Source organism: Scatophagus argus, chromosome 15 (genome assembly GCF_020382885.2).
Source record: "Scatophagus argus isolate fScaArg1 chromosome 15, fScaArg1.pri, whole genome shotgun sequence".
NCBI lineage: Eukaryota > Metazoa > Chordata > Actinopteri > Scatophagidae > Scatophagus > Scatophagus argus.
This window is the reverse complement of record NC_058507.1, coordinates 4,025,003-4,046,776: the sequence shown is the minus strand read 5'-3', so window position 1 is coordinate 4,046,776 and position 21,774 is coordinate 4,025,003. Positions and strand designations below refer to the sequence as shown.

At 45.0% G+C, this 21,774-nt stretch overlaps 2 protein-coding genes and 1 long non-coding RNA gene across 8 annotated transcripts in view; 1 reads left to right on the top strand and 2 right to left on the bottom strand.

Moving 5' to 3' along the window:
• The first annotated feature begins 254 nt into the window (after positions 1 to 254).
• On the top strand, positions 255 to 14,202 carry plekhd1 (pleckstrin homology domain containing, family D (with coiled-coil domains) member 1). Of its 3 annotated transcripts, XM_046413427.1 has the most exons (15): positions 255 to 766; positions 2,780 to 2,954; positions 4,160 to 4,253; positions 4,359 to 4,448; positions 4,826 to 4,902; positions 5,575 to 5,666; positions 5,746 to 5,798; positions 6,528 to 6,622; positions 6,719 to 6,812; positions 7,721 to 7,902; positions 9,142 to 9,274; positions 10,657 to 10,801; positions 12,010 to 12,153; positions 12,691 to 12,872; positions 13,146 to 13,173. In XM_046413427.1, the coding sequence occupies exons 2-14, from the start codon at positions 2,800 to 2,802 to the stop codon at positions 12,846 to 12,848; spliced, it is 1,512 nt and encodes a 503-aa protein (XP_046269383.1). In that variant the 5' UTR covers positions 255 to 766; positions 2,780 to 2,799; the 3' UTR covers positions 12,849 to 12,872; positions 13,146 to 13,173. The 3 variants fall into 3 exon arrangements, with proteins under 3 accessions (XP_046269383.1, XP_046269382.1, XP_046269384.1); XM_046413426.1 differs by having other exon boundaries at positions 12,691 to 14,202; XM_046413428.1 differs by lacking the exon at positions 255 to 766 and adding an exon at positions 2,370 to 2,667 and having other exon boundaries at positions 12,691 to 14,202.
• Positions 8,930 to 10,753, bottom strand: LOC124072209. Its single transcript, XR_006845464.1, has 2 exons — positions 10,630 to 10,753; positions 8,930 to 9,834 (listed from the first exon to the last, which is right to left on the bottom strand). It is a non-coding gene; the product is annotated as an uncharacterized LOC124072209 (long non-coding RNA).
• ccdc177 (coiled-coil domain containing 177) overlaps positions 13,384 to 21,774 on the bottom strand; it is a 110,053-nt gene continuing 101,662 nt past the window's right edge. For 2 of the 4 annotated variants that reach the window (XM_046413413.1, XM_046413415.1), the window contains 3 exons: positions 20,235 to 20,459; positions 16,073 to 19,492; positions 13,384 to 13,925 (listed from right to left, as the gene is read on the bottom strand). In XM_046413413.1, coding sequence (XP_046269369.1) covers positions 16,913 to 19,480 — 2,568 coding nt within the window. In that variant the 5' untranslated portion in view covers positions 19,481 to 19,492; positions 20,235 to 20,459 and the 3' untranslated portion in view covers positions 13,384 to 13,925; positions 16,073 to 16,912. Of the gene's footprint in view, positions 13,926 to 16,072; positions 19,493 to 20,234; positions 20,460 to 20,591; positions 21,031 to 21,774 lie in introns of those variants that run through there. The other 2 variants (XM_046413416.1, XM_046413414.1) reach the window with 2 other exon arrangements.

The window sequence follows — 21,774 nt, the reverse complement described above, 5'->3', positions numbered from 1 at the left end:
GTCTGTCCCGAGTTCCCACAATGCAAGGCGGCGTCTGTAGTGTTGGTCCTCAGCTGAGGCACCGACTACTGACTGAGACCTCCGCTCGCAGCCAATCACTGCAGGCAGTTAAATGCAGCGTGTGATTGGTCAAGTGGCCCAAACAGCCTGCGGTGAAGTCACGTGTGCTGTGTTGGGCGGAGGTGGCAGTTCACCAAAATAAAAGCATGAAACGAGGAGGATTACTTCAGGGAAAACTGGGAATATGACTCGCGTGTTGGCATCATAGCTTTTAGTCGACTTTTACTTTGTCCAAAACCCCAAACAATTTCAGCTGTCACAGAATGCAAAGAAAAACAAAACACTCACATTTAATTATTATAATTATTCATCGATTGTTGCGGATCAATATTCTATTAATCAACTTATCAAAAAAATCTGTCTCATATGTGCATGGTTTATCAACCTGCATCATTTTATCTTATGACAGGCTTTAAAGCCCCTGGGAACATGTTTAAACCAGATAAAAATATCATGACAAAATAAATAAACAAACGAAGTTGTTAGCTTCTCTTTATCAAGAGCTCGACTCTGAAAGCCTCAGCTCATGTGCTTCATCAGGGCTGCGTGGGTACGGATCGGATCGGATCGGATCGGATCGGATCTGAAACACCTCATGTAACTAAAGCAGGACCCGTCGTTCACAGGAGGAATCTGAGTTTCTGGATCTTTAAAGTTCCCGCGTTGGTCACATGAAGGGGAAAAATCGGGTGAACTGGTTTTAAAAGTTAAGAAATGAAAACAAAATGTCGTCTGGTGTCGTCAGGTTTCCCATCACCCTCACGTGGCCCAGATGTGCTTTTTTAATTTTTCACATGACGCCTCTGGTTTTCAGTGTTGTTTCAATGTGCTGAAACACTCGCCTACAGGACAGGCTCTCACAGAAACTCAGACCAGGTGTACAGAGACGGGGGTCCCGCTTTGCTCTCCACACCCCTTTTTAAACTTCAAAGTTACTCTGAGGCGTCTCAAACAAATCCAGAACCTTCTGAAAGTCTTTTGCTCTCTTCTTGAGTTTGAGATTAAAACTTGTGAAGTGGTCGGTCTCGGACTGCTAAAGGCTCGCGGTGGCCTCGGCTGAACGTGGACGGCTGTAGACGTTGTCCTCCACGTGTTGGGAAGGGCGTGTCTTACCGCACGGTATGGACACGAGGGGTGAAGAGCACCTGGCTGTTGGCTTTGAGAGGAACTTGAAAAACCTGGACTGGGATTTAAGCTAAGAAGCCGTTTGAAAGTCGGTCTGAAAAGGCGTGAAACGCGGCTGTGTTCCCTGTGGAAAGTTGACGTTTTGGAGACGCGATTCGCAGGGACAGAAACGTTTAGTCATGTTGGTTTTGTTGAATTTAACGTTAAGCTTCGTTCTTGCGTCGTTAACAGTCAAAATGCTGGACTCTGATTGGCTGATGGAGGACGTGAAACCTGCTTGAACGTAACACTGGTGTTTGGTGGTTGTCTGACCAAATCCGGATCAAGTCCACAGAGTCAGTCTGGTCATGTTTAAGTGCAGTAACGTCTTTTACATTAACACACGCAAAGAAAGCGAGATGAAACGACAGATTCCCTTTAAACTGCCGGCTGTCTGCAGGTCAGGACAGGATGACAGCTGGAGGTTTCGGTTTGGATCAGGATCAGGATCAGGATCTGGTTAATACTTGTAGTCGTTTCAGTGTGTGTGTATGCAGGCTGGTGTTGATTTCTATGCTGTTTTTATTTGTATTTTCTGTCATTCCAGAACAAGTCTGCCTTTTCCACCCCCCACACTCTTGATTGTGAAAATCAGCTGTAAAGCGATGTGTTTTCTGACAACTAAATTAAAGTTGTTTTTTTTTAAACTGGTCAAAAGGCTCATGTTTTGGTGATGTTTTGGTATTTCCTGTCCAAAGTGCGGCAGCTCAGAAGCACATCCTCTGTGATACTTTCCCTGAATGAGCCTGAATGCATCACTTCAATAGCCGGTTTTAAGTGGACTGAAAGCTGCTGTTCACACGTTCAAAGTGTTCGTGTTCCACTTGACTCCTAAATGAAATGTTTGAAAAGGTCAGGACGCTTTAAAGCGGCTGAGCTGTCGGTCTCTTTCTGATCTGCCTCTGCGACACATGTTCTGTACGTTAATCTGATACTCACGACGCTGAGCTGCAAGTTAACCGACTCTGGAGCGATGCAGCCACAGATGTTCTCCTAATTCACTGCTGGACTGATGGATGGACTGATGGATGCAGTGATGGATGGATGGACTGATGGATGGATGGATGGACTGATGGATGGATGGACTGATGGATGGATGGACTGATGCAGAGACCAGAGTGTTTATACCTGCCAAGAGCTGGAGACTGCTGCGACTACAGTAATCTGAACGGCTTTCACTGGCTGGGATGTATCGACCGGCTTCAGATTTACTCATTCCTAAAGCTTCCCTCCCTGCCCCCATCGCTTCCCAGTATCCCTCCTCTTCCTCCCTCCGCCCTCCTCTTCCTCTCTGTCAGCTCTGCCGCCCCGCGCGCTCAGTCTGCCTGCAGCACACGAGCGTATTGGCAGCTGCATCTTTCCACCCCGCTGACTTATTGGGAATTTGTTTGCTACTTTTCCTCTTCCTGTATTGAAGCCGCGCCTGCAGCTGCGCATGCACCTGTGTGTGTGTGTGTGTGTTATTGGGGTCATTGTTATTGACTGGTTTTATTGTGGTTTAATTTTTATTTTTTTGATTCTATTGATTGTTTTCCTTTTTGGCTCCACCTCTCAGGGTGTGGGAAGCCGGAGAACATGTTCTCGTCCTCGTCCAGAAACTCTCTGTTCTCGCCCTGGTCGTCCATGGAGCAGTCGGACTCTGAAGCGTTGGACATCAGCACCAAAGTGCAGCTGCACGGCGTGCTGTGGAAGAGGCCCTTCGGACGGCCGTCGGCCAAGTGGTCCCGCAGGTGAGGGGACAGGTGTGACTCTCACCTGCCTTAACTCTGTTTTCTTTCAGGGGGAATTCTGCCTGTCTGCAGCTTGGAAAACTTTGTCAAAATGTGGAAAACTTTAAAAACTAGAGGTTGTTCTTTAATTTTCTAAAAGTTGATATTTAGGAAGGAGAAAGTTTCCCTCTTTAACATGAAAATGCTGGTTGTTCCTCCCGTGAATGTGCTGAAAAGTAACATTTTTCTCTAATGTATTTGGCAAATTAATTTAGCATACTTAAATTGTCTAAATAAAACATAATTATTCCTCTTTTTCCTGAGAGCAAAAAACGATTTGATTTGCTCTACAGCCACATTTAAAATCACATGCAGTGATTTTTCCTCCTAGAAAAATATGACAACTTAGAGAAACTTAAGCTTTTCATCGAGGAAACTTAAATCCCTGGCAGCTCGGTTGTTCCAGTTTCTGACTGATGTGTAACTGATGTCGTGATGACATTTAGGATGCTGACGTGTTGTGTATCTGAGGATCGTTTTACATAACGGCAGGACATCCACAGTGTCAGTGTATCCTGATATGAGTGTATATTAACGTTAAAATGCCTGGATCGGCACCTTATGTCATGATAATGCTCTTAGTTTACATAACAGCTAAAACGACAATACGGGCTGGATCCAGACAGTCCATTTGCCACACACGCTTTGTAACCCATTTGCTTGGGTCACAAAGGTCAAAAGATTTGGTTGCGTTCGGTAAATGCTCGGTTGGTCTCCTGTGCCAAACTGCAGACGGTCGAGCTCAGCGTTGTTGTGGCGTTTGATGTTATCACCGGCTTCAGTACAAACCACACCAGCAGCGCGACACAAATCTGCCAACCGGCGTGACGACATTTAGATGTTTGTGGTTGATTTTAGAACCTTGCAGGGGGTCACAAGATGAATCTGAGGGGAAAGAAATAAGAACAAACAGGATTTTGAGTTTACCTTCCCGAGTCTCTGAAAATAATTCAAACCAAACAGTCTGAGAAGGGAGGAAATAAAAATGACATAGAACTGTTTGAGTATGGACTGACCACAGCCGGCAATCAGGAGGGTCGATTCAGGTCTGTGTGGACAGGCAGGCTTATCTTCAGTTCTGCATGGAGAACTTCAGCACACGTTGGCTCCTCTCAGCCCCACAGGAGTGACTCACTGCTGCTTTCATTGTCTTCCTCGGTACAAAGATTCTTCATCATCAAAGACAGCTTCCTGCTCTACTATGCAGAGAGCGAGAAGAAAAGCTTTGAGACCAACAGTTACTTCAACATCCACCCAAAGGTGAGCCGCTGCATCTTCTCTGAACGCCACCAGGTTTTCCACGAATGAGATGATGTGTTTAAGTCAGTTTTTACCTCAGTCGTCATGTCGTGTCTCTTGTCTCAGGGGGTCATTCCTTTGGGCGGGTGTGTGGTGTCAGCCAATGACAGCATGGGCATGCCCTTCGCCATCGTCATCAACCTGGAAGATTTTACTGTAAGACCACAACCCTGACACGCATTCAGCACAGCTTTTGCTCCATTACTTCATCATCTACCTGCCGTCAGAAGCTTTAAGTATCACTGATAAAACACACCAAGAGATGTCAACATGCGACGAGTGTATGATAAATCAGCTTTCAGAGCGAGACCAAAGCTCTTTTCAGATTGTACTTTTGTAACTCCAATGACGTGAGAAATCTGTCTAATCCTGCAACAAATGGGACACATAACGCAGTGAATTCAACTGCGCTCTGGGACACGACTGTGTTACACCAGTTTTTATGATCTCAGCAGCCCAACAGATGGGAATCCACCGTCTGTGTTCCAGCCTGAGCTCAGTGTTAACAGGCTGATGTTCTGTGCGTCCCACAGGGAACCATAGTGCTGGCTGCTGAGTCCGAGGAGGAGCAGGTCCGGTGGATGGAGATGCTCCAGGAGTCGGGGAAAGTGTACGTATTTGACTCACAGGAGTTTATTATGTACCGAAATGGCTGATTTCTTGATAAATTATTTTCTCTGTGGCTTTTACAAGGCTTAAAATCAGTGCTTTTAAACGCTACCAGCAGCCTGGTAACATGCTGATGTTTAGCAGGTGTGTTGTTTATTTTGTCACCAGCTTAGTTTGGTATGTCAGCACGGTAACATTTGTTAACTGGCAGTAAACATAAATAACAGCAGAGGCTGAAGGGAATGTCATTAGTTAAGCAAATATTTAGTCATAAACCAAAGCAGTGGACGCGTTGATGTTGCGACCTGATGATGATGATGGAAGAAAAGTCAGGGCATCAAAGTTAGTTGAATCTCCTGGGGAAAATAAGTTTCTCCTGTTGGGACCACGAATGTCTGTCACAAAACTCCTAACAAGCCATTTTCAAGTTGTAAAAATATTTCCTTCTGAACCACCAAAGGATCACCAAAGTCAGAGGGATTCATCCTCTTGGGGTCATGAATCTGTGCAGAAAAGCTCATGGTAATCCATCTGATAATGGTTGATAATTCGGCCTGGAGCACAGAGGTCATCGTCGTTCCTGAAGTGTGCTGCTGCATGGCTGAAAATGATCTGAAACCATCTACTCTCACGGATTGTCATTCACAAATAATGATGCCTGTTTGTCCACCAGAACGTGGAAGAACGCCCAGCTGGGAGAGGCCATGATCGAGAGTCTGGAGGCTCAGGGGCTGCAGTTGGCCAAAGAGAAGCAGGAGTATTTGGGTAAAAGCAGGAAATTCAGCTGAATAAATGAACTTTTTAAATGCTTCACAAGCTTATGTGAAATGATTTATTTCTCCAGATAAACTGATGGAAGAGACTGAGGAGCTCAGTCATCAGAGAGCGCAGAGGGAGGTGAGACCTTTGTTTCCTCCTCTGGAATGAAATGCTTATAACTTCATTTTTTTTTTAGTCAAAATTAAATAATTCAAATGTTCATTGTGAATTTCCCCAATAAAAGCCTGTCTTATATTATAAGCTTTAGATGTTACTTTATACTTATATGTAGGGCTGAAACTACCATTTGATTAATCAATTAAATGTTGAGGGTCAAAATTAATAGAAAGTAATAAAATATTATGTACAACAAACAGATCAAAATCTAAAGAAATGCAGTTTACAGTGACATGAATGAGAAACACAGCAAGTCTAAGTTGGACCTGGAGAATATTTAAAAGTCTCTACTTGCACTACCTCACTATTGTACTACCTCCAGAACCATATTTATTTTACTTATTTTGTTTTGTTTTGTTTTTCTTTATTTTATTATTATATGTTACTCGCTCTTACATTTCATGTATGCACCAATCACTAAGACAAATTCCTAGTAATGTGAAACAATTCTGGTTGTGATTCTATTGATTCAATATCAAATTTTTTTGGAGAATTATTTTCTGTCCAACAACTAGCTGATGAATCTTTCGTTTCTTACTACTTTGGTGTAAAGAAACCTACTTTTTTCATCCAACTAATATTGTAGGTCATAACTAAACTGCATTGTTAGGCAACAGCATCAAATGTGATCCTTCATTGTGTTAATAAAATAAAATATTGGTATGTAAAAACGGTTGGGTTTGTGTGCAGGAGCTGGAGCGTCTGAACCAGGTCCTGGAGGAGGAGAAGATGAAGTTTGAGGAGGTGGTGATGGAGCTGAAGGCGGAGCAGGAGCATATCAAACTGTAAAAACTCAACTGTTCCGTGCTGATGTTAAGCGGTGCTGATGAGATGATGCTGAAAGAGAAAGTGACGGCTTTCCTGTTGTGTGTTGATGGCAGAGACCTGGACGGCACAGCTCAGTCCCTGAAGGGCGTCGAGAGCGAGAAGGAGGAGCTGAGCAGTTTAACTGTGATGCTCCAGAAATCCATCGAGGTATGGGAATAAAAAATGTCTGCAAGGCCACAAAGAATTTGTCCCTCATCCACAGATAACAAGAATAACTTATTGATGAGCTGAGCTCGTCATGTTACATCTGCTGATGTAAGAAGTTATGTAAGAAACCCTGGAGGTTGACCGTGCGGTTAGCCTGCTGACGGGCAACTTTCTGTGGACGAGTTCAGGGAGCTTTGTGAAAAAAAAGTTTTTTTAAAGTTTTGTAAGAAAAAAATCACAGCAAGAGTCAAAAAGGTAATTAAAGGAATATTTGACACATGAAGAAACATTGTTATTTCAGAAGTGAACACTTGTATCTCTGCTAATACCGCTAAACCACGGCTAGTTAGCTTAGCTCAGTTTAGCACAAAGGCTTGAAACAAGTACAGGTGACAAAATCCTCCAAGAAATAATCTGGCATGTTAAAGTACACATGTTGTTTATACAGTTCAGGTTTGTAAAGAAACAACAACAAAATGAGAGCTGTTTTCTTGTTTCTTGTCTTTAGGTTAAGCTAGCTGTCTCCAGCTTTATATTGAACAGACAAAAGATAAAGTCATCTGACAGTCAGTAAGAAAACAGAAGGACGCTTCCCAAAATGTTGTACTATTCCATTAATATGAGACATTTTTCTCAGAATATCAAAGTTAATCTAAAAAAAAAAAGTTTTTAAATGTGTCTCTAAATGTGTTACTCATTCACAAATTTATTTTTTAGCTGAGCTGCAACATGAGCATAAGTCATGAACATGTGTATAAAAGATCATTTATAGTCAATGCGAACTACTAAAGCTTAAGAAACTTTCCTGTTTATTCGTGTGTCTTCATTCACGGCCTCCTTATGAAACTGAACTACTGAAGCCTGAGGAGACACACGGCGAGACCTGAACCTGTTGCTCTGTCCTTCAGGAGCTCTCTCAGGAGAAGCAGCGAACCCTGGAGCTGCTGGGGGTGAAGGAGCAGGAGGAGCAGGAGGCGCAGGCGGCGGAGAAGAGCTCTGAGCCCGCAGGCGTGGACCTGCTGCAGGACCTGCAACACATCGAGGAGCAAATGAAGGTCCTGCTGAAGGAGAAGGACCAGGCTGACGAGAAGTGAGTGAGACCTCGGGAACAGAAGCCAGCGAAACACTGGGACTGCTGGTACAACACAGACTAACAACAGTTAGTTTACATTTTGGCACTCAAAGGGTTGACCCTCTTTGCTAATGGCACAGAGGATGTAACTGCTAGTGGAAATGTGTATTGATCCCTAAACAAGCAGCCCATTGATCAGCTGCAGTAAGTGGGATATGACAGCTGCAGCTGCTATTGACTGGGCAGCTCTGTGATGAACACTGAAATACAACTTCATGTTTCCATGAGCTCCCTGCCTTCTCTCTGCTCCTCTTCTCGGTCGTCCTCTGACTGACTGAAATATGCTGCCATGATGATGCTGAGTCATTTAAAAACCAAAACAAAATCAAGTTGGTCCTCACCCACAATGCAAAACAGCAACAAACACAAGTTAAAATGTTCACCTCTTGATTATTACTTTAGCTGTTTGCATTTTGACCCACATCAATGACACACTGTGTGGACAAAAGTATTGGGACACAATGACCTTTACACCAACACCTTTAATGACATCCCTTTCTAAACCCACAGACAGTTTTGCAGCTCTAACAGCTTCCACTCTTCTGTGAAGGCTTTCCACAACATGTTGGAGTGTTTCTGTGGGAATTTGTGCCCATTTAGACACTGATGTTGGACCAAAAGGTCTGGCACAATCCCAAAGGTGTTGGATGGGGTTGAGGTCAGGGCTCTGTGTGGGCCAGTCAAGTTCTTCCACACCAAACTCATCCAACCATGTCTTTATGGAGCTTTGCTTTGTGCACTGGGGCACAGTCATGCTGGAATAGAAAAGGGCCTTCAACAAACTGTTGCCACAGAGTTGGAAGCATAGCATTGTCCAAAATGTCTTGGTATGCTGAAGCATTAAGATTTCCCTTCACTGGAAGTCAGGGGCCGAGCCCAAACCCCTGAATAACAGCTTCATACCACACCTGATTTCAGTAATAAAGAGGTGTGTTCCAGTACTTTTGTCCATGTGGTGTATGTTTGGAGTTAAAAAGTTAAATTAGGCAGCATTTTTATTGTCTGTGCAGTCCTGACAGTGAAGAACATCTTTTACAGAAGCATTAATGTCTGAAAATCCACAGCTTTTGATTTTCCAAGAAAAAACACCCAAAACATTTAAACTGCCACAATCTGAGAAATTCACATTTTCAGATGATGTTTCTTCTGTGTGTGCGTGCAGTCTTTTCCCTGTTTGACGGCGTTTCTGTCTCTCAGGCTCAGGGAGAACGAGCAGCGGGCTAAAATCCTGCAGCAGGAGAGGGAGTACTACTCGACTCAGGCTCGGACGCTGCAGCAGTCGCTCTCCCAGCTCACGGCGGACAAGCAGCAGACTGAGGCCGAGCTCAAGGTAACACGACATGACTCAGCTGCTCGCGGCTCGCAGTCTGCGCAGCAGGAGTCGGGTCAAAGGTCACCACGTCAGTCAGCTGCTGCTTGTTTTCAAATACATTCAGGACGATAAAGGAATGAAAAGAGTATCGGCTGAGGCAACAGTTTTAATTAATCTGGCTCTGAGGTGTTGAAAAATGAGGAAAAAATACAACAAGATGAACTTTGATTCAACCTTTTCACAGTCCACAAAGGAATCCTGTAGTTTATAGATTGTTGTTGAGTCGAATTACTTAGTGTTATATATGACCTCCATGTGCAAGTTTTTAAGTAAAACCCCATAAAGAGACAAAAATACAGACGGCATGACCTCACTTTCCTTACTGGTAACAACAGCCCAGCATGTCACAGTAACTCTGATGTACTTTTACTTCAGTAAGACGGTCAGGTTTTTTTTAAAATCTGGTCTGTGAAATCTTCATGGTGGATCAGCAGCACATCCTCCTCCTCGTCATCTTTTCCTCCTGGTCTGACTGCAGAGTCTCTCTGGCACAAAGAGCTCATATCACATTACATTTCCTGGAACAAAATCCTCACCCTCCTGTATGAAGTTATCTCTGTTCTCCCTTGGCTTCATGTCCATCAGTCCTTCGTGTCAACTCACTTTGTCTTTCAGGATTTACAACACACAGAAAAATAGTTTAAGACACACACCTTCACATGAACTGAATGGTTGCACCGATCACCTCAGGTCTTCCTCCAGGCTGAAACTCGTGTGTACTTTGTGTGGTTTTACAGGCTAATACTGATAATGATATTATTAATATTTATTCTGTGTATTTAACAAGGACATTCACAATTTAAGTGTTGGGAAAGCCCTTAGCACTGTTAGTCGCATGAGATACATGAAGTAGTATTCATGTCTATACCATACTATAGTATTATGTTACCTTTGTTTTAATGGCGGTAGTATTACTAGTACTAATATCAGTTCGAGCAACAGTGGTCACACATGGACAAGAAATATAAGTGATTTTCTGATTTATTTTCATTACTGATTAATTGTTCAGTCCATAAAACATCAGAAAACAGTGGAAAATGTCAGTTAAAATATTCCAGAGCTCCAGTTCACATCAGCAAATGATTCTGTCAGACCCAAACTTTGTGTGGTTTTACAGGCTAATATTGATAATATCAATATTTGTTCTGTGTATTTAACACGGATATTCACAATGTAAGTGTTGGGAAAGCCCTTAGTGCTGCTCTCAGTTCATCACGTGACTCTAAAAGCTCAGCGTTTCCCTTTAATATCCACACACTGTAACAGGATCTTCATTTAACCTTCTTGTTCAGTTTCCTAAAGGAGTCACTAACGTCCTGTGTTTCTCGTGGGCGTCTCAGGCGGAGATAGAGTCTCGGGTGGAGCTGGAGAAGAGACTGAAGCAGGCCGAAGAGGCCCTGCAGGACCTGGAGAAGGGCCTGAACTCGCTGGAACGGACCAAAGAGAGAGACGAGAAGATGAAGGGGGACGTGACCCATCTGAGAAGTGAGTGGGAAGATGGGAAGGTTATCATCACTATCTCACAGTCAAATACACAAATAAATCTGCATGTAAGCAGAATTGTCTGAGAGTGAGCCAAAGCCATCAGTAACGCTGATCCAAGATCTGATGTGAGTCTGACACCAGCGTGACTGCCCTCCTCTGGACACAGTCTGCATTACATGTTGACTGAAGGAGCATCACATTGGGCCGATACCAAAGCAACTCAAACATGTTTTATGTTTGAGAGCCATCAGAGCTCATCGACGTAAATTTTGTTTTTGTTTAGTCACTAGAAATTAACTCAAATTATTAAGGCTGCAATTAAGATGAATTATTTTCATTATCAATCGTTTGGTCCTTAAAATATTACAAAATAGAGTAAAATAATTTCTCGAGTTGATGTATTTTTATAGTTGTTCAGTTTGCTATCTTAGATGACAAATAAAGCATAAAACATCACATTTATAGAATCTGAGACAGAAGTTTAGTTTGGCACTTTTGCTTGAAAAATGACTGAATACAACAAGTCATCAAAATAGCTGCTGATTGATTTAATATCAATCAACTCATCACTGCAGTTCAGCAATCATACAGTAACAAATGCCAGACTAGGCTGTGTAACAAATGTCTCCATGTTAATATAAAATGTTGTAGTTATTCTGATGTTAGACGACGAAGATTCATCATCTGTGGTAAACACTTCAAACACGAGGTTCACTTACTTGGCCTCTCCCAGAGCTTCCAGCTGCAATCCAGAGTCTTCATCAGCCAATGAGACACGTTCACGTGCCGTCACATGACCTCCGTCGTACTCAGACGTGCAGGAAATATTCAGATCTCTTACTAAAGTAAATGTTCTAAAGCCACACTGAAAAAACACTCTGTGACAAATAGAAGTCCTGAACATTCAGTAAGAAGTATGTCAAGACTTAAAGTATCAGATGTACAAGTACTCACTGCAGGTATGAGGTCATTAAATTCTCTAAGCCTTATTTTACTGTTGTCACTTGGATGTGGAGCCGATTTTTAACTATTTTTTTACAGGACAGCAACTAATGACTATTTTCGTTATGGATTAATCTGCTGATTATCTTATCCGGTTAATTGATTAATCGATTCAATTACTTGTTGGGTTTGACAGAACCTCAAACTGACAAAATGTGTGTACGTGTGTGTGTGTGTGTGTGTGTGTGTGTGTGTGCTGTGACCAGAGTTCTTTGAGGAGTGTATCTGTGCAGCGGAGATGGAGGCGAAGCTCCCGGCCATAATGAAGAACGCCGTGTATCTGCACAAAGCTGCCGCACGCAGAATCAAGAGCTGCCGGATCCAGAGGAGAGCATCCAGACGCCACTGGTGTGAGTGTTCACGTTTTACATTCTGATCCACGTTCCTAAAGTCTACAACAAAACACTCAAATATGTACACTCTGGAGTATTTTTGAGTTGTCAGTGATTATTAACACTGTTAGTCACATGAAGGTACATGAAGTAATACTCATGTCTATACCATAATATAGTATTATGTTACCTTTGTACTAGTACTAATATCAGTTAAGTATCAATTAAGAAATATAAGTGATTTTCTGATTTATTTTCATTACTGATTAATTGTTCAGTCCATAAAACATCAGAAAGCAGTGAAAAATGTCAGTTAAAATATTCCAGAGCTCCAGTTCACATCAGCAAATTATTCTGTCAGACCCAAACTTAAACTAAATTTACATTTACGTTACACTGAAACTATTAAATTTACATTGATGAGACGTCACATTTGAGAATGTGGACGCAGAGAAAGTGGATCTGATAAACCAACTAGTCGCTGGTGTTGGTTAGCAGCACTGCAGTACTTCTCTCATGACACTGAGGCACCTCCTTTTCTCTGCCTGCTTACAGTAAAACACTCCAAGTCTTTTGCTGTAACCAACGCCGACGAGCGCAGCTTGGAGGAGCTGCGAGAGACGGCCCGGCGGCTGACCTCCGACAGCAGCTTCAGGGAGAGCGTGTACAAGATCATCGCTCGCAAGGACGCCACGAGCAAAACGGAGGACTGAGAGGAGACGCGGCGAGGAGAAAAGGTCGTTAGCTTCCCAAACTGCCCATGAAATACTGTAGGCGACTGTACACACTAATCTGCTATTAAAATCAAGTCATTAGATACCTGTTTTATGTAACAGCACTGGTTCTTGTCCCCTCATGGACTGACTGGTTTACCGCCATTTTAAACCACGCAGAACCACAAGAACTGAGCAGGAAGAAAAGAAACCCTGAAGATTAGGGAAATTTAGGATTTACAAACTACAGTTTTCATGGTATTTTCATTCTTAATATTTACTGTTATGTGACTGCAGTGTTCAGGCTGGAGGGTTAGAACACACGTCTCGGTCAGGTGACGACTGTGTCCTCACCAGACTACTGAGTCCTGGAAGCAAAGGTGGACCGTCTGGGACTCCACCTGAGAGTTAAACACAGATCATAGCCTTGTACCTTGAGTTTCGAGTGTTTTCACTGTTCTCTAAAATAAAGATACATAGTATTATAATAGATTTACAGAAAATATTTAGCAGATAGCACAGACAAGGCAAATAATCTTGTAAAATGTTTGTTTTTATTATTTTGCTGTTGATTGTATGCACAGATTGTGTCCTTCACTTGAACAGAAGTTTCATGAAAACAGTGAACTCACAGATGTGTTCAATGTCGACCGTTTCATTATTGCTGCATCTGAAAATCTGTCTTTGATGAAGCAACTCAATGTAATTCACTCTCAAGCATTTTATGTTACTGTACAAATGTGTAAATGGTAACTCAACACCAGAAATGAGAGAGAAAAGAAGCCCACACGTCAGGGTAAAGTAAGAGGGAACATTATGGAGCGACAATGCGAATAAAGCTGTGTTTGAACCTCGAACGTGTCGTTTCATTAACGCAGCTAAAAGGCTGTGGGTTCATACCTGACTCAGCTGTCTCGGTTTCCTGTTCTCGGCAGCACAATCGATGACACCGTGACAAGTCTGAAATGTGGACGCGTTTCCATCAGAGGACAGACTTGTTGTGTTTTACGCTTTGATAAAGTTCAGTGTTGGGAAGAAAAGTTCTGTCACGACGATCGTAGGTTACTTCACCAGGACCTGCAGCAAATAAAACGACAGAGTGATGAATGTGAGCAGTAACAGTACAGCTGGAGTCCACTAACTGCTATAAAACATATTAATAAGTGTGATTTCCTGTTCTGAACACTCCTATTTTAAAAGCACTTCATAAATGGTTTAAAACAGCACAAATAAGGGTATTTAAAGTCTTTACTAATCCATTGACATCTGTACAAGCTCATTTGTTCATGACTTGTTACATATTGTTGCACCTTTGTTATACTTTAATAAACCTATGAGGAGTTGTTGATAAATACTTTAATGCCTAAAAGTCCTTACTGAGCGTTGTAAACCATTTGTTATGGGTCATAATCTCAAATTAAAGTGCTGACTCTAACATGAAATGTAGTGTGGAAGGTGGAAAAACAGAATATAAAGAGTTAAACATAAAGCGTAAAAAATTCTACACAAACATACATTTATGCATAAAAACCAAAATGGTCACATGGTATCACATCAGCACTGACGTTTTCCAGAACATTTGTTCTAAAGGCTGCTCAGACATTAGCGACCTGAGGATGAGCTGGACGGTGAAGCACAGCCACTCGGTTTACTGCACAATCGATTTGCTAAATGCAGAATGTTGAATTAAACTATCAGTGTCATTAAGCAGCTTGCGCCAGAGTCATTTTATACTGACTGGAGACTCACAGAGACAGGACAGCTTAGTCTGCTGACATATGCAAAAGGGACAACCTGGACTTTGTTGTCAGTCCTTTTGTCCACTGCTTTCTTCTGTAACTTCATGCTGATTTATTGTTTAATCATCTTTAAAAATGCTGGCAGAAATAAATTCTGCATGTTTGGCCAACCAAATGTTCAGCGCTGCAAGTCCCGTCTCTAAAGTCTCTGCTACCTCCTGAATGGGGACTTTCTGAGGGGTAACCTTACTGAGAACCTGGTCTCCGCAGATCAGAACCTCCAAAGGTTCCCAACACTAACTGCAGAGAAATGATCCATTTATCAACAGTAAAGATAGTTTCTGTTTCCATTCAAAAAAGTCTGTCATATTTTCGTTAATTTTGAGAACTAAGAACCACACACTGAACGACAAACCTGAGCTTCACTAATTTAAAGTGCTGCGTCACTTCCCTCAGCCTGTCTGCATGTCCAGCTCTGACACGAACAACAAAAGCCATTCTTCTTCGCTTGATTTTTCAGTAGCTGACAAGTTCATGCAACCACAGGGTTAAAATCAGACTTTCTGTCATAAATTCAGCCAAGTGTCCAGGTTCATGTTCGTCTCGGATCCACGTTTTCTTTTTTATTTAGGATTCAATTCTATCTGCCAAACTGTGGGTTACTAAGAGGTGTATAATGCAGCTTTCAACATGTTTCTGCATTTTAATATAACCTTTTCTAGATCTCTCTTTTCAGTCGCTATAACGAGCCTTCACAAATCTGTCGTCTCATCCCTCTAACCTCACATCACCTCCACATGATTATCTGGTGGGAACAGCGTGGCTCAGTCTGTGCCATAAGCCTGTCAGTCCTCTGCTGGCCTAAAGCTGCACTTCACATTCATTCGGGCTTTTATCTCCTTATTTGGCGACATTAGCAGGTATCAGTCTGTCTGAAAAGCTTGCTACAGTCAGCTTCCCGGCCACTGATGTGCTGTGGGTGAAGCGTTTTAAAGGATTTCTCCCTGAAGGCGTGAAGCGGGGGGTTAGCTGCAGTGATGTTCTCTGTCTCACACACGTGAATCTAACAAGTTGTGGCATGTTTTTCCAAAAACGCCCTGCAAAGAAACAACCAGAATGAGCCACCGGAGAGCCATCTTCCCACAGGCAGCCTCCTCGTATTCCCACGCACTCTCTCTCTCGTTCTCTCAGACGTTCACCTTTCACTGCTCCATCCTGATTTCTATCGCTATGGCAACAGCTACATCTGAGGGCAAAATCCCATGTGTATCTCCCTTTTCCTTTTTTTTTTAATCTGAGAGATTGTAGGATTAGCACAGCCAGAGGCCTTTAAAGCCTGTTGTTGGCTCATAAATGCTTTTTTCCCCCCTTTATTTGCACTGTGAAGTCGGGGTCAGTGTGATCAAGGGTTGCTGTGTTTTTTTTTAATTGCAAGGGCTGAAAGACAAAGCAGATTGCATAAACAAAAGCGATGAAAAGCTGTACCTGTTGACCTTGACTCGGTCACCCGGCGGCCGTGCAGGGAGCAGGTCTTCAGTGGGGCGGGGAGCTGAAAGGTGGCTGTCTTTCAGAGCACCTCACTGTTTACTGGGATCTGACATGACGAGGAGAGACAGAGGGAGCCCTTGGAGGGAATAGGAGGGTGGAAGAACAGCCCATGCTGCAGGAATCAGCGTCCTCTGATGCTTCATCAGCACAGGGCTTCTGCACACGGCCCTCCTGTGCTGCTTCGCCAGCAGTCGGGTAAAGACAACCGTCCAGCCCGGGGCGTATGTCCACGCTATGTCTAGCTGTGTCACAGTGTGTGTACAAAAAGATCCCTCATTTGCTTTGCGGGTCTAGAACCATTTGCGCTTTACTTTCCCTTACAGGAGTGCTCCCTTAAAAGCCTCTGCAGTTGTCATGGAGTTGTGCTTCCTGGTAAACAATGACTCTTTTCATTCCCCCACAGCTTTCAGTCCAGTAGCCGAGACAGACGGTGCAGAGGGCAAAGAGAAGGAGAGAGAGAATGATTGTGTTGCTGCATAAGGCAGCTCTCTCTATGCTCTCATCTAAAATGAAGTCTACTGTCAGTCCCACAGAGGCTGTTCATTAATGACAGCTGATATAGATTGTAGTCTCATTACATCCACGATACAAAACGATTTGGTTTGCTTTGATAGGGTCTATAACAAAAACCGGAAACCAGCTGGTGGGTTAAGATATGTAAGGAAAAAATAACACTTTATGGGATGAAAGGTAAAGTTGCTGTGTGATGAGGGCCACAATGGAGGCAGGAGCCAAGCACATGACCAGAAGTAAGAAGTCCCTGTCAAAGCTATGGGTTTACTTATCATCCAGGCTGGCTTTGAGTTGAGCTTCAAGGGCCATTTTATCAAAAGTACGCATGTTGGTTTCCTCCCGCACTTTGTCTCTGACATGAAAAGACGCTCGGGCCACAGAGCGAGCGCTCTCCAGCACCGCCCTCTTTTCCTTGAAGATCTGCTCGCTCTTCTCCAGCTTCCTCTCGATGGACTGGAGCAGCTCCAGGCGCCTCTGCTTCTCCTCCTCTTCCACCCGCTGCCTGTTGAGCCTCTGGAGTCTTTCCTTCTCCTGTCGGCTCTGGATGGCCCGCTGAGCCTTCTCTTTGGCCTTCTCCTCGGCCACTAAAGCTGCCTGCTGGGCTCGTTTCTCTGCCTCCTTCACACGAGCTTCCAGAAGCTGCTGTTGCTGCCTCTCGCGCTTCTCTGCCGCCTTGCGTGCTTTCTGGATCTGCTTCTCCTCACGCTTGGCCTTTTCTTTCAGCTCCTGCCCCCGACGCTCGACTATCTGTTCATAATTCTCCAGGGAGCGGCTGAGCTTCTCCTCTGCCGTCCTCCTGGCCTCCTCCCTCTCCTCCTGCTCTCTGCGGGCGATCTCTTGTATCAGGGCAGCGTGACGTCTCCTCTCGGCTTTGTTCAGGCCTCGTCTCTCTTCCTGGGCCTGGTGCTCCTTCTCTTGCCTCTTCAGCTCGGCCATAGTGAGCTTCTCCTTCAGCAGTAGCCTCTCCTGCTCCAGCATGGCCGCCCTCTCCTCCTCCAGGGCCTTCAGGTTCTGTTCCTGAAGAGCTTTCTTATGTTTCTCCTCTCGTGCGGCCTGCTGTAACCTCAGCAGACGGTTACGCTCCTGCTGCTCCGCGAGCTCCCTCCACCGCTCCTCGTTCTCCTCGGCCTGTCGCATTTTGGCAGCGGCTGACTGTCGTTCCTGCTGGCTGAGCCTTCGCTGACGTAGCGACACCTGGGTCTGCCACACACGCTGGCACTGAAGCACTGCACGCTGCTTCTCTCTGTCCTCCTGCTCCCGTCGTAGCTCCTCCATTCTGCGCTCACTGTCCCACTGTAGGTGAGCCACGTAGCGGGTCTGACTCATGATGTCTTCCTCCTGGTATCTGGCAAGCATCAGAGCTGCGATCTTGCGGTCGCGCTCAGACACAGCCTTCAGGCCTCGACGCTTCACCTCCTTCACTATGCGCTCCACCTTCTGCGTCGTCTGAGGAGAGTGGCTCAGGTCGCCGAGGCTGAGGCTGCGGCCCATCAGGGAGTTGAAAGTGGCCATGGTGCGAGCTCGGGGGCTGGACACTTTTGCCCAGTGATCTCGTGCACCATCCCAGCTGTAAGAAGAGGAAGCACCTGACTCTGATGAGGTGCATGTAGTAGTTGTGGTGGTGGAGGTGGAAGGGCAGACGGGATCCATCCTCCGCTGTAAAGACTCCAAGGAATGGCTTTTTCCTCGTACCTTGGAATGAAACCCAAGGTGTCCATTGTGCTGAGAGAACGGTCCTCCTGTTACACCGTTTAGAGGCATCCCAGAGCTCTGAACTGCAGGCTTTGACACTGATGGTGTCAATGTAGAGTTGGCTCTGGGAAAGGACGGGGGTTTTGGTGTTGGTCTTGGGAAAGTGTTTGAGGATTTACCGCCTGAAGACTTCCTGACTACTGGTGGGGGGCCAGATGAGAGCGGACGTGTGGTTTTTACTTGTTCAGGTGAGGAGGACAGAACATGCTTGGCAGATCCTTGGAAACCACCCTTGGAGGAGGGTGTAGAGGGCACGGAACCCATTTTTGAGGACTGAGGTGATCTTGCAGGGACAGATTTAGGAGAAGTACTAACACTGGCGGTGGGAACTTTTGATGAAAGAGCTGTACCTGTTTTAGAGGTTGACCCTGATGCTGTGGCTCTAGAGGATGCTGCAAAATCAGGGGCTGAGCTGGAGGCCACCGGCCCAGATTTAGGGGACTCAGTGGATCCAGAGGAGGCTTTGTGCTGCTGCTCCACGGGCGTGGATGACACGCTGCTGCTGCTGCTGCTGTTGACTGTTGCCTGCAGAATCCTCCTTTTTTCCTCTCTAATAATCCTCTCCCTCTCCTCCCTGCACTGCCTCAGTTTGGCGTGCCTGTCCCTCTCGTAGACTTCAAACAGGCCTGTCGCAACTCGCATGGAGCGTCCAGGAGCTTCCCGGGCAAAGTCAGTCAGCGGGCGGGGCAGGAGCTCCACGGGTTTGACCCCACATCGAGCACACGCCTCCAGGGAGTGGGGGCTTGTCAACACGTAGCGGCTGCCTTCTGCGGCTGGTGAGTCAAAGTTGTACAGGTCCAGGTGCAATTTGGGAGCCGAATCTCTGTCAGTTTGAGTCTGTGGTTGCTGAGGTGAAGCCCCATGAGAGGCGGCGTCTGGCCCAGCCGGGGTTGCAGCGTGGCAGGGGCTTGGCTCAGAACTGCCGGTGGGTGGCGTTTCAAAACCGGCATCCCCGTCCTCCTCTGTTGTTGTGCCATCAGCCTGTTCCGGCAGTCGAGGGTCTTCACTGGCCACAGCTGGTGTGTCGAGCTGTGGGCCTTTACACTTAGTCTGCTCCTCAGCCTCCGAGGGGTCAACCATAGTTGGCTAATACTGCAGGTGGAGAAGAAGAAGAAGAAGAAGAGGAAGGGGGGATCGAGGGAGGGAGGGAGGGAGGGTTGTATGATATGTAAGGAGAAAGGGATAAAACAGGGGGGAAGAGGTTTCAATTAGAGGATTACAGCATTCAGTTCAGAGCTTAAGAGAAATGCAGTCTGTGGGGGAGGGTCATAACGCAGGTTCAGAGATGCATGCATGCATGAACACATATTCATGCACTGATTTATACTCCAGATGAGACATTTCCCCTTCAGGGAAGTGACATAACAAACGAAAAAACACCACGGTCCTTTAATAGAGAATCTATTTTTGGCAGAGTTACTAGGCTGAGAGAATTTGATTACTCATAGCAATATTTTTCACTCTACATCACACAATCAACCTACAGATGCCTTTTGAAACCAGGTCCTGCCACATATATTATTAACTAGGGCATAGTAAAAGCCTGATGTAAAACAGCTGAATGAGATTCCAGGTGGTAAACAAGCCGTGCTCACCATGACAGACTCACACCTTGCAAACGGTAAAGGCCTACACCTCTCTGGATGAGCAGGACGCAGACAGAAAATATCAGCACCTTGGCACTAAAGCCACTTCAGGGTCACATCTCATGGGAGAATTTCACTGCAGCTTGGTGCTGTGCTACAAAGCCGATACTTCACTGTATTTATGAATGTTTCATCCCGTGAACTGGTTGTATTTCACGCGGCGGCCCAACACGCAAACATCCACTCACCTGCCAGTTTGCAAAACGTTTTCTAAACCGGTGCTTTGTTCCCCTTTAATCCATCCAGCTCCCCTTGTTGCCAGCATAATATCAGGTTTCAGGAGAAAAGGCTTCGGCCGTCGATCCAACGATGGAGCATCACATCGTCGCAACCTCCAGCGACGCGACAGACAGACGGAGCCTTTCGCAGCCTGTCGGTCGACTGAGCCCCGCAGCTCAGATCTGCACTCTGCGCTGTTAAAAATAAACAGAAAAACGTCCCCAGAGTGAACTTTATTTCAACACACTGAAAAATAAAATCTGCTATCCAGCTTCCTCTGATCCTCCCTCAGCAAAGTGCATCCCGTAAACATCAGCGGTCTCCACCTGCTCTCTGTTCAGCAGCATCCCTCCATCTCAGCCTCCGTAGCTCCGCCCGCTTGTGGCAAATATGCTAAAAATACTGGCCTGCACGCTGCAATTAACCAAGCGCCTCTGCACTCATCCCGCTTGCTTTCAACAAATAACAAAACGTTGGTCTAATGTGTTAGCCTCCAGCCAAGCTCCTTCTATAGCTTTTCAACCAGAGACACGACTCCTATAGAACATAATGATGTTACTCAGTTTATTTACCGCTTTATGACTTGTTCTGTAGACGAGGCAAAACAAAAATCTGCACCTCGCATATCATACGGGAGTCGAATATATCCAAAAATAGATGTTTGCTGAATCTGTGCAGGCTGGTCCACAAGAAATCTTATCAGCACCTCAAACAGCTGCCATCTGCCACCCTTGATAAAGTGAAACAGACTGTAATTGCTTAAAACAGCCACCAGAGGCCACTATAATACAATAGATTCATGGATTTCTCAGCTGATCATTAGAACTTCCATCCATCCATCCATCCATTTTCTATACCGCTTTACCGTCAGGGTCGCGGGGGAGTTGGAGCCTATCCCAGCTGACTACGGGCGAGAGGCGGGGTTCACCCTGGACTGGTCGCCAGTCAATCGCAGGGCCGACACACAAAGACAGACAACCACACACTCACACCTAGGGGCAATGTAGAGTAGCCAATTAACCTAATGTGCATGTTTTTGGTATTGTGGGAGGAAGCCGGAGAACCTGGAGAAAACCCACGCAGGCACAGGGAGAACATGCAAACTCCACATAGAAGGGCCCAGACCGGGATTCGAACCTGGATCATTAGAACTTGAACTGCTTACCTTAGCTTTGCTCAACCCCTTAACAGAAAACAAAGCCACAACCCCCGACAAAATCTACTTAACGACATTGATTCTAATTAATTGTTTTCAACTTCATGTTTTTATTCAATTGTTAAAAACAACTATAGCTATTAAATCTCTTAACTCACATGTTAAGACATGTCGTTCTAAAAGGGGATCTCCAAGACAGGCTTTGAACACAGAGGACATTGTGAGACATGACAGTAAAGAAACCCACGTAAGGAAACTGTAAGTAAGGATGGCAGGATGCATTCAGCAGCTTCACTGTCGGGGTCGTGGTTTGGTGCACCCTGTCAGGACTAAATTTCCTGCAGCTAGTGTAT

What these genes read in the sequence shown, in the direction of transcription:
- plekhd1 (XM_046413426.1), top strand. Translation starts at nt 2,800, where the DNA reads ATGTTCTCGTCCTCGTCCAGAAACTCTCTGTTCTCGCCCTGGTCGTCC. An exon ending in ACTTCAACATCCACCCAAAG is followed by an intron (nt 4,254 to 4,358) that starts GTGAGCCGCTGC and finishes CTCTTGTCTCAG; the next exon opens with GGGGTCATTCCTTTGGGCGG. An exon ending in AGAGAAGCAGGAGTATTTGG is followed by an intron (nt 5,667 to 5,745) that starts GTAAAAGCAGGA and finishes TTATTTCTCCAG; the next exon opens with ATAAACTGATGGAAGAGACT.